Raw genomic sequence first — 11,034 nt, 5'->3', positions numbered from 1 at the left:
CCTTGAGCTCCATTGCTTGCCTTAAGCTGTGTTACCGTAATAAGAGCACCGGAGGGGAGGTGTTCAGCTTCGTTAGCTGTCATCCGTGATACCAGTTGTGGAGGTGCTCTGCAGAAGCTGCTGTGGAAGCAGTAGCAGTAAGAGTGTCTTACAGAGCCTTCCACCTGCAAGTATTCAAAACACTTGACCAGGTTTTTTTCATCTACTGCTCAGTGCAGCCACTTCTGGGGCAACAGGGAGTAATTGGGTCTGCGTCCCACACCGGTCCTGGCCAGGAAGAGAAGGATGCCTCATAGGACATAAAAAAACAAGGTGTCCTTTCTCTCTGCAGATTGACATCTCCAAGTGCCATTACCTGGTGGACTTGGATGCAGCCACTGAAACACTAAGGGAACCAAGATACTCCTCTAACAAGGAAGAATGGGTCACCATTGCCTACAAACCCTTCCTAGATGCTTCTAGGTAAGCTTTGTACATGCTCGGGGAAGAAGACCAGCCTGGGGTTGGGGGGTGGAGGCTCATTCTGTTTGAACTTCTGCCTTTGAAAGGACGTTGGCCATGTCCTGAGAGGGGAGATACAAGAGCTGTTGTGAACTTAAGATGCTCCTTTTCTGATAGGCCCCTTTCTGGGCACAGGTTGGTACACATCACGCTAGTAGACTTTAACGCTCTTAACCAGCATTGCTCTATGCAGTGAAACTCCCCAGAGGGGTAAAACTGAACCTGAAAGGGCAAGGTCCCTGTATACCTTTGGATGAAGTCATATTTCGTTCTTTGACCCAGAAGGGGTAAAGTTGTTGGGAAGAAGAGAAATTAATGCTCCTCAAATGCCATGCTGTTTTGCAGAGTTTGAAATAGCATAAAGACAGCAATGCCTGGGTTGTGGCCCCCAGCTCTGGGTTTTACAGCTGTTGTAGGGTGGCTGTCATGCTAGGGAGAAAGAAGTTGTGTAAGATCCTCAAAAAGAGCCCCCCAGTTCTGCACTCTCCCCCATCTGAGCATGCTCCAGCAAGACAGGTTTCAGCACAGGGTATAAGATTAACTGAGGTTTTCCAAAAACTAATGCAAGGTCTCAAGTGACAGGAAACTGTGCTAAAGTGCATATCCCACTGCAACCCCTGCCTTCCTGGCCAGCTGAGAGAAGCAGTTTTGCTTGGCTTCTTGGCAAGGTATTTTGTGAGCTGCCTCTGCCTCACTGACGTATCGGTGCTGGAGTCTTCCACATAACTTTTCTTGCTTCCCTCTTCTTCCCTGCACTGGCCACCTCCCTGCTTGCATGGACCTTGTTAGGTGATTGAGAGCTGTTCTGTCTTGCTTTTCTCCATTGGGCAGATAAACTTTTTTTGGCCCACTCTAAAGCCCTGTGAAGTTGGTGAGAGGTGCTGGACCAGACCCAAATAAATATCCCAGGATATTATTAGCTGAGAGCACTTTCTGGGGTGGGCCCTGCCACATCAGGCTGTGCAGTGGAAGTAAAGGTAAGCGAATGATCACTCGAGGGCTGTGCTTGTCACAGGCATCTCTGGAGCACCGGGCTTTTTGTGACTGATGCTTGTTGCAGCATCAGAGGCCTCAGCTAAGCTCAGGACCTGCTGTATTCGGTGTTGTACGTGAGCATCACACTGCCTGCCCTATGGTGCCTTGCAGGGGCTTTTTTTGCCAGTATTTGTTCCATCTTCCCACTTATCTCCAAAGGGGGATGCTTATTTTGGTGCAGTCACAGAATAAGCAGATGTCAATCAGAGCACTTCCTCCTGCCCTCAGCTGGGGGCTGGCAGCTGTTGGGAGCACTCTGCAAAGGCTTGAACTCCACCGCACACTATAAAGCCTGTCAAGTAAGAGCCCAAAGGACTCGAAGCTTGCTCTGACCCATGACTGGCGCCGCTCACTTGGACAAAGCCAGCAGTCAAATTCTCCCTTCTCGGACAGGCCAGACAGACCCTTCTCAAGGCAAGTGAAATGTGCCTCTTCCCTGCCTGGCACTCATTTACCCGTGACAGCCGCAGCCCTGGAGTCCATCAGCTGGAGACAGGAGCATGCCAGCTCTGCTCAGCCAGCTGCTCTTGCTGGGAGCCAGGGCAGGTCAAGCTTTTGCTATTTTCCTGCTCCCAGCAAAAAGCGGCTCCCTCCCCTCCGGCCAGCCACCACCCAAACCCGCCAGCCCTCTGCTTTCACCTGCCCCCAGCCGAGCCCTCTGTGCATCAGACTCATGAGAGGCTCTGTGATGGGCACGGTGCTTACAGCTGCTCTCTTCTAGCCAATGCCCAGGGCAAGAGCAGGGGGCTGCTTCCACTGGGAGTGGCAGTCACAACCGTGGCAGCATCTCTTGCTCACGCAGCTGCTTGTGATGTTCCCAGGGGAACGGCAGCCCCAGGGAGGTCTTGGGAACCACGGGGGATCAATCTCAGGCACACAATGAGGGAGAACAGGGCAGAGTGTTCTTGAGTTGCAAAACAGAAAAGCAGGATGGGAATGGGGGCATTTTTTTTCTAGCATCCCTTACCCTTTAACAAAGGACTGTGTGGCCTCTATAGAGCTCATTGCGTTGAGGAGGAGACGGGAGCATGCAGCCAGCCAGCCTCTCGGCCCCGCTTGCTTCTCTGGGCAGCCTCCTTCCTCCTCCTCGGGCTCGTGCGCATTGACATTCTCTGTGCTGCTCCTATCAGCACCTCCCAGCGTGAGCAGGAAGGAGCTGCGGTGCCTTCATGGCGGAGCAGGCCAGGTTGCCATAGCAGCAGGTCTGATTTGCATGCTTGCTGTGCACCTTGATCACTGGCAGGGTTCGAGATGTGCCACACTGCGCTGCCAGGCCGCCGAAGCAGTGGGTGCAGGGCTGCCGTGGGCTCCGGCCAGAGGGTAGGGTGCAGATGAGGTGGGGCATGGGCCTGTGCTCATACAGGGCAGCTTTCCTTCAGGGGCATGGGAGGGCAGCAGCAGGCAGGCTCACCTCTGTCGCTGGCCCCCCAGAATGAATCACACGCTCATCGGTAACGGTGAAGGTCTGAAGCCTTCACAGGCACCTCCGAGTGACAGAGCCCCTGGTACAGCAAGGTCACCACTCAGTCTAAGGAGGCGATGCCTGCAGCCGAGGACAGAGCTTGGGTCAGGTGTGAGCTGCATGTCTGCTGCAAACCCTGGCTCACGGGGTGATGAATGTGGCCTGTGAGCCTTTATCTGCTCTATTCTCTTCTCCCTCTGCAAAGCACACCAGTTATTTGTGTCTGAAGCCACTTTGTACCTCCTTAGAGGCAAGAATCCTTTGGGCTGCCCTGCCCATAGCAGCCCTGGCCCTTAGGAGATGCTTTCCCGGGTGCTCTCTTTGGTCTGCTGCTGCCTCAGCTTCCCCATGTGTCAGGGTTGTAACAGAAGAAGGGACCAGGCCAGAGGGAGCTAGCTTGGGAGGCCCGGGTTCAAGTCCTTGCTCAGCCCCAGACGTCCTGCCTGCCTTGGGGCGTGTCACTTAGATGCTCCATGCCTCAGTTCCCTGCCTAGTAATCCTTCCCTCCCTCATGGGGAAGATAAATGCCTTTTCTCCCTTTAAGCTGTTGTTCGTATTGCACAGCGTGGCCCCCTGTGCCAGGTGCTGCGCGCACACACTCAAAAACAAACACAATAACAGGCCTTGCCCTGACCATTATGGCAGTCGCAGCAATCCACACCATCTGGGGGCCTGAGCAGGCAGGATGGGGGGCAGCGCAAGACCTAGCTGGACAGGTTGCATCATCTCCAAGATAAGGCAGTTTGGGGTTTTTTGGAATGTGATATAATTGCTCTTTGTATAAGATAAGCCGCCTCTGACAGTTCCCCAGGGAAGAGCAGAACAGGAGTGTTGCAATCAATCACCAGCTGACTGCTGAGCTAATTGCTAACAGAAGGCTGCAGATCTCTCCGACAGGAGTGGAATCTGCCTGAGAGGGTGCGTCCCTGCTGCACTGCCAGCCCAGTTGTCGCCGCCTTACACGGCTCTGCTACTGCTTTCTGCATCCACCTCGTGCAAAGGCAGGCGCTGATGGGGTGTGTCTGTGTCCCCGGGGCTCTGTTGACCCACCAGGCCTTTCCTTCACCTGTCCCCTGTGTCTGGCGCTGGACACAGTATGCCTGTCTTCCTGAGCACCCCAATGTTTGCAGAGCAAACTGGAGCTTTAAAGGGAGTCTCTTCTCCCCCACTTTCTCCCTTCTGGGTGGAAGCATATTTGCAGGCATCTCGGAGCATCTCCCCAAGGACAGTTCCAGAGATGTGGGACAGGTTGTCTAGCCAGACCTGTGGATTAGTGCTGAGTGGGTCAGTGCAACAGATCACACCGGCCTGTTGCCTTGGGACCCAGCATCTTCCTTAGTGGCAGAAGCAATGGAAATCCCTGCTGTGAAGACAAGGACATGGCGTTCCCCTCGGTAGTCAAGAAGATGATTATGGGTCTGGGAACCCAGCTACATAGGAGGATCCATGACAGGCAGGAGAGGGGACCTCCGGCAGGTTAATTGAATGGCCCCTGCAAAAAGCTTGATGTCACCCTTTTGCCACTCTGCCCTGGAGAGCTGGTGAAGGTCTCAGGGTCTCCAGCACTGTTAGCTTGGAAAACTGGCTGGGCTGGTCAGTCTCTCTGGAAGGGGCTGGCTAACTGCTTGGACTCCCTTGGGTGTCAGAATATTAGCTGATAAAAACAAATAGTCTCCAGCAGGCTGGTTGGCTCATGGACAGTCCAGAGAGGAGATGTCTCCGCTGCAGAACCTTGCAAGGCCATGTGCAGTGCAGGCAGGTGTGGGGAAAGGCCCCTCTGCAGAGACCTGCGTAGAGATGTGTGCATGGGGTCAGAGAAGGCACAGCCTTTAAAGACCTGGCTGGCTTCCATCAGCCCTAATCGCTGCCCTCAGCCTGGCAGGATGACGTGCGGATCGAAGCCGGCACCTGCTTCCACACAGACGATTCCAAAGTGCCCCCTGCAAACCATGAAGTAAGTGTCAAAGGCCCCATTAAAATGCAGCTAAAAAACCCCGCAACCCCGGAGCACCAGCACCTCCAGAGGAGCTGTGAGGCATGCAGGAGTTGGCTCCGGATACAGGTTTGCAGGAGGGGGCTGCGGAGCAAAGTGCATTCATTCCTGCCCCACTCCCCCTCCAAACTCCAGCTCTTAACGCTTCAAAAATAAATGACCCCAGCAGCTCAATTCGCTCCTGCTGAACTGGAGGCTTCTGGGACTCGCTGCGAGTCTCGCACTGACGTCAGCGAGCGCAAATGGAAATCTCAGCTGGCTCTGATAAACGGCGCTGCTAATTGAATTAGAGAGAGCTCCCAGCCACCAGCTAATTACGCTTCTCAGGCAGCTGCGTTGTCCAGGTCCATTTAATTCTATATTGGCTGAGCGCTCCAGTTCTGGCATGGAGAAAGGGAAATATATTACAGCTCCCCACTGAGGAGCGCATATTTTCCAGCTCTTTAGGCTGAGGCATCTGCTAGCCCCAGGCACTTGCACTCTTGCCCTTGTGGTTTCCATCGTAAAATATTCTTAATGCAAGATTAACGATCCACCCCCCTTCCTGCTAAAATATCCTCACCCTGCTAAAATATCCTGAGTTGATAAGAGACTCAGGCTCCTGCCATCATGCCGTGCTCTGCTTTCTGTTGGCTAGAATGATTTTTTCTTTTTAAATAACCAAATCTCTGATTAAGTCAGGCTCGTGAGCAGGGTGGAATTTATTCACTCAGACAGAGTCCGAATGGTGGCAGCTTATCCTGGCTCCTGCTCCCTCCGCTGTCTCCTCTCTCCCCTAGTGTGTCCTTCAGTATCTCTGGTGGCACTTGGACATTTGGCAGGGTGAAGAATTGAGGCTGCAAGATGCAGGGAGAAGTACCTCTTTATTTCCTGAAGTGCATCTAGCTCTCTCTCCCAGAAGGAGGGGCTTTGGGCATGCACAGAGCCCCATTCCCTTTGCTCCTACTCTCATGCACGTTGAAATCAATGGAAGAATTGCATAGCCTCCAAGCAAGCATTGGATTAGACCCTTTCACCTCCACTTCATAGTTCTCAAGCTGGCTCGATGAAGCCCATGAAGCAATGCTCTCTGCTGGTCAAGATTACATACACTCCAAGAGTACAAATACAGAAGAAACTATGAAAATCCCATCTGTTCAGCGTCGTGTGTTTCTCCACCTCTTTGTATGTCACGTAGTGTCTTGGGTTGCAAAGTCTGCCCTGGATTAGGCTGCAAGTGAGAAAGATTCATCTCCCACCACTGCTCGCAACCCTCCAAGACTCACCGTTGCCTATGGAGCAGCCTAGCACAGAGCAGCCTTGTGCCTCAGTGCCCAGTAGGACCAAAATGAGATGCATCTCTTCTGCTAGAAACTGGCTGCTGCTGAATAAGTATGGAAGCTCAGTTCCTGAGTGCCAGATGCACTGGTGCCAGCACCTGCCTTGTGAAAGCAAGTGGACTAAAGAGGCAAGTGTACCTGGGGGGGGATCACCTCCTAAGAGCTGAGCTGTGATGTCTCTGGTGTCAGAGCTGTTTTTAGTTTTAGGATGCCTGTCTTTGGTTTACTTGGGTCCTCAGGCTGGATAATTGGAGTTGGTGTGAATTCTTTCCTTTCCAGCTGTCTTAATCCTGTTGATAAGATCTACAATAGCCCTGCAGAGGCAGCAGTCTCATTAGCAAACGAGTGTTAGGCACCCCGTAGCCCCGACTGAAAAACCCCAGTGGCTGGGTGCCAAGCTCCTGTAGAGGAGGCTTACTTTCAGAGTCAGGGCTGGCCATCTTCGGGGCTTTTCTTCCTCACCGTGAGTGCTAGCAGTGTGTTTCAGTGGTTGCTGGATTGTGCAGCTGAGACCACAGGGGCACATCATGTGGGCTGCGTCACATGTGCTGGCCATATGCTTAACACGTCTAGAGCATAAGACGCAGCACAAGGAGTGCTGTGGGTGAACAGGTGGAAGGGATGGGAGCTGGGGACATGCTAATGGCGTTTCTGCATGTCTCTGGGACACGCCAGCGCTAATTGCAGCCTCATTGGGGATTTCGGCTATTAAGTGCCGTGGCTTCAAAAAATCAGCTCCTCTGTTACCAGCTTGCCAGCGGCTCACGCAGCACTGGCAAGACAGCTCCAAGTCGGAGAGGAGGGAGAGGGCTCTGTTGTCAGCGTGATGTCTCTCTGGATGGGGTAATTTGAGGCAGTTTCGCCGTGCAGTCTGCACGCTCCGACTCTGCCACACAGCCCTGGGTGCCACCTTCGGCAAATTAAACAGATGACCTCCCTCAAACACAAGCTGTTCTCCTTCCCTGCCCAGGCCTGGTGCTCAGTCCCTGCACACATTCTGCCGCCCTCCTCGCATAGCACGCCGGCTTCCTTGCTCTCATTATTCATGGTCCTGTTTTTTCACAAGCTCCAGAACAGCTCCACGCTGCTCTCCAACGTGAAATGAAGTGAGAATAAGCCTCTCACTGCAGAGCCACAGGCTCAGCCTGTGTGCACAGCAAGCTCTGTGATGCTAGGACTGGGGCAACAGGGAGAACTGCAGGGCCCATGGGGCTCAGCGATGAGGCCGTGTCTGTTAGCTCCAAGGTGCAGAGATGGAAGGGTACAAGCTCCTCTTTCCAGGGGCTGCCATTGCTTCTTGCTGCCTGCTTTCACTGAGTGGGCCCAGGTCTGAGCACTTCAGCATTCACAGGGCAGTGTGATTTGCAACTGCTCTTTTACTTCGGGGAACATCCTGGGTGCCGTGCGACTGGTAAAGGCTCTGAATGTTGTTCCAGGATGTGCACAGAGTTTTGTTCTCTGGAGGGAATTCCTCAGCATGTCACAGCCCAAAATGCAGGCCCTGGGCTTGCAGGTGCTGCTTGGTGTTGAGAGGATGCATGGTCTTGGGGTGAGGGTGGAGCCTTGGGAAAGCTGCAGGCGGTCACCTCTGCCTCTGGGACCAGTCACTGGGTCTTCATGCCTCAGTCGTATGGAAAGCATGATACTTCCCCCAGCCCTTCATCTCTTTGGGCTGTAAACTCTTCGAGGGCAAGAAACATCCTTTGCGATGTGTTTGCACAGAGGTGCCCCGAACCCGACTCTAGGAACAAACAAGTCACGGCGCACCAGGCTTTCCCGGTAGCAAGCTGCAGGGACTCGGGAGGCAGCCAGTCTCAGCTTGATACCCAGCCGTGCCGTTTTCCTGTGCGCCAGTGTAGTCCACGCAGAGCCAGTGCTCACAATGGCAGTTCCTGCCTTTGTCTTTAGGCTGCGTCTTTGCTTTAGAAATACGCCTTGAGGTGGCTATATAGAAAGCAATCAAGGCCCAGTAACTTCCCCTTTAATTAGGCTGCCTGGCACAGTTGGATTGCACATGACTCCAGTCTCCCCTGCGCTATCTGCAACCTGCCCGAATCACAGAGCATCTCCGGCCTGAGCAGAGCGCTCACGCCTGGGATTCTGTTTTCTGTCTCTGGCCTCTCAGCACGTCGCAGCCCAGAGATTTGACCAGTCCTGCTGCCTCTCCAGCCTTTCGTTTCCTGGAAGATGTTTGCATGGCTGGCACGAGTTTTACCTCTATCAGAGCTGGTAATTTCCCAGCAAATGTAATCCGAAAGAGATAAAGGCTTAAAATTAGCTCCCATGTTTGGAATAAAAAGGCCCTGTGCCCCGCCACCAATGTCTAGAAATTGCTAAGTATCGCTTACCTTTTCAGTGGCAGCTTCAGAGCCGAGGCTGAAGGAAATTATCTTATTTTTGCACTCCGTATTTAGAGACGGAATTAATACGATCTGCTCAGCAGAAGAATTCACGCGCTTAAAATGTACCAAGCTAGCAGCGCTCTGGCAATTAGCAGCCAAACAAAAGAGTGCTAATTTGCTGCCGCCATCGAGCCTGTCACACATAAGTACCCGAATTGGTCCAATTGTGGCAAAATGCTGTTAAACACTAGCTTCCAGCCCTGGAGGGTCACGGGGTGGGCAACCCAGGGAAGATTGACAGCCTGCCACGCGTCCTCTCTACCAGGGCTGAGGGCGGTTCCTCTCTTCCCTCATGCGAGATGCTCAGCAGAACAGCAGTGTGCCAAACCCATAGAGCTTGTGGGTTGCTTTTTGCTGCTGGAGAGAGGTGGAGGGGAGAGCAGGTTGCATCCTAGAGTGAGGAGCATGGCAAAGCTGCGTGTGGACCCGCTTCTCTGTTGCACTCGGCGCAGCTTGGGGCTGGGTGGGAGTTTTGAAGCTGTGTCCCCTTATTGCACCAGAGGCCCCGCCAGGGCTGTGCTGACTGCCCCTGGGCCCATAACATCTGGAAGTACATTGCTTTTCGTAAGCATAGCCCCCGACTTATACGACAGGATGATGGGGGGAAATGTTGTGGACTGACAGGGAGGGCTGCACTGGGGCTGGCCGTCCTGACACAACAGCTCTGGCTGTAGGCAAAAGTGGTAAGAGCTCAAGGGGTTTCTCCTCCTTGCTGGGCTCACACATGAAGCCCCCTGAGGTGCTTGCCCACCCTACGTTTTGGCTGATGCGAGGAAGGCAGAGTGGAGCTTATCGTGCCTCTGTCATTGCTGTTCCCCACATGACTGTCGCGAGGTCTGCAGCCCGTGTCCCGTCCCAAGCACCATCAGTCTTTCTGTGTCCCTTTGCCTGTGCCTACCACTGTGCCCACCTTCTGTTTCCCTTTGGCTTTTAGATCCTCCAAGTTGCTGCGTGCGTTCTACATCCCTTTCCTGTCCGAACAGCACACGTCATACGCAAACTACACCATCCTCAAGCCCCGGAGGTCAAAGCAAGCCAGGAAGAAGATAGGAGGTTAGCAATGCACCCAGTGAACCAAAAAAGGCTCATTGCTGGCCAGCTGCTTACACCTTCCCAAAATCCCCCTTTAGAAAAAATGTGCTTGTAAGATTCAATAATAAAGATCTCCCCAGTGATTTCACTCTGCGAGCCTCCAGCTGCAAAGGGTACATCATCTGCTCGGTTCGTGGTGTCAGGTCTCCGCTCTGCCTACACACTCTGTTTCCAGAACACGTTGGTAAGAAGCCGTTTGAAAATCCTGCAGCCACCTACGAATACACATTATCCCCGCTGCTGCCTGCATCATGGCTTATTGGGCTAGAGAAGAGAAACAACTACAGCAACAAGATGCGACTGTGTTCAGCTGTGCTCCAGGATACAGTTTGCTACCAAGAAAATCCAGAGCCTCTTCTCTCTCCCTTGCCATCTCTCTTTCTCAGTAGTCCTCATCTACTTAATAACTGCTTGCCTACTCCTCCAAACTATTTTCAGACATTAGCACATAAAAAAGAGACCACAGCAGAGACACTGATTCTTAAACACAGAGAATCTCTGTCACCAGGACAGTTCATCTCATCCCATAGAGAAGGGGTGCTAGGAGCCCAGGAGAGCATGGTCCAAGGAAACACTTGCACTTTGGAGCAAAAAGCAAAAACTGTGACTGCAAATTCTGCCTTTTCCCAGGTTCTGGTTTGCTTTTCTTTGAGCTCCATTTGACTCATTTCTTGTCCTCAACGTCCTAAAATGACCAGGGGCTTTGTTTATTTTATTTATTGTTGTTGATTATTTGTAAAGAATGTATGATATCCTTTGAATCCTGGTCTCTTATGTGTAAAACGACTGGAAACGGCACCGGGGACAAAAGGATGATTTCTGTGATGCGATTTCCCAGCTCAATGAGGTACCAGCTTCCTTAGCAGTCCACTTTGGCAAAGACTCCCCAGATTGATGCCGTACTTAATTGCATCCAGGTTTTACAGCCATGTCCTGCCTTACGAGCCAGATTAGAAACGACGTTTACATCAGTCTCCTAGAAAATTGCAGAAAGCAGACGGGAGGGAAGGTGGGAAATGCTCCTCTCTGCCCAGAGGGACCACACAAATCCTGTGCCATACTTGCCACCCGTTGCGAGGGTCGGTTTGTGGCCAGAATAGTCCCTGAGTGCTGTGCCTTGTGCTGGGAGGAGAAGTTACAGGAATAGCATGCATGCAAGAGCCAGCAAGTGAGATGGGGCTTGGGGAAGGGCTGTGAGTAGGATTGCCTGGTGCGTGCTCATGGGATGCT

At 52.8% G+C, this 11,034-nt stretch overlaps 1 protein-coding gene across 1 annotated transcript in view; it reads left to right on the top strand.

The window, feature by feature from the left end:
* ALG9 (ALG9, alpha-1,2-mannosyltransferase) overlaps positions 1–10,558 on the top strand; it is a 51,438-nt gene extending 40,880 nt beyond the window's left edge. The window contains exons 13-14 of the mRNA XM_019508534.1: positions 332–462; positions 9,647–10,558. Of these exons, the coding sequence (XP_019364079.1) occupies positions 332–462; positions 9,647–9,770 (255 nt within the window). The 3' untranslated portion in view covers positions 9,771–10,558. The remainder of the gene's footprint in view (positions 1–331; positions 463–9,646) is intronic.
* Positions 10,559–11,034: the final 476 nt, after the last annotated feature.

The sequence above is a fragment of the Gavialis gangeticus genome, unplaced genomic scaffold (genome assembly GCF_001723915.1).
Source record: "Gavialis gangeticus isolate Ggan-Ray unplaced genomic scaffold, GavGan_comp1, whole genome shotgun sequence".
Classification (NCBI taxonomy): domain Eukaryota; kingdom Metazoa; phylum Chordata; order Crocodylia; family Gavialidae; genus Gavialis; species Gavialis gangeticus.
This window is presented reverse-complemented; position numbering and strand designations above follow the sequence as displayed.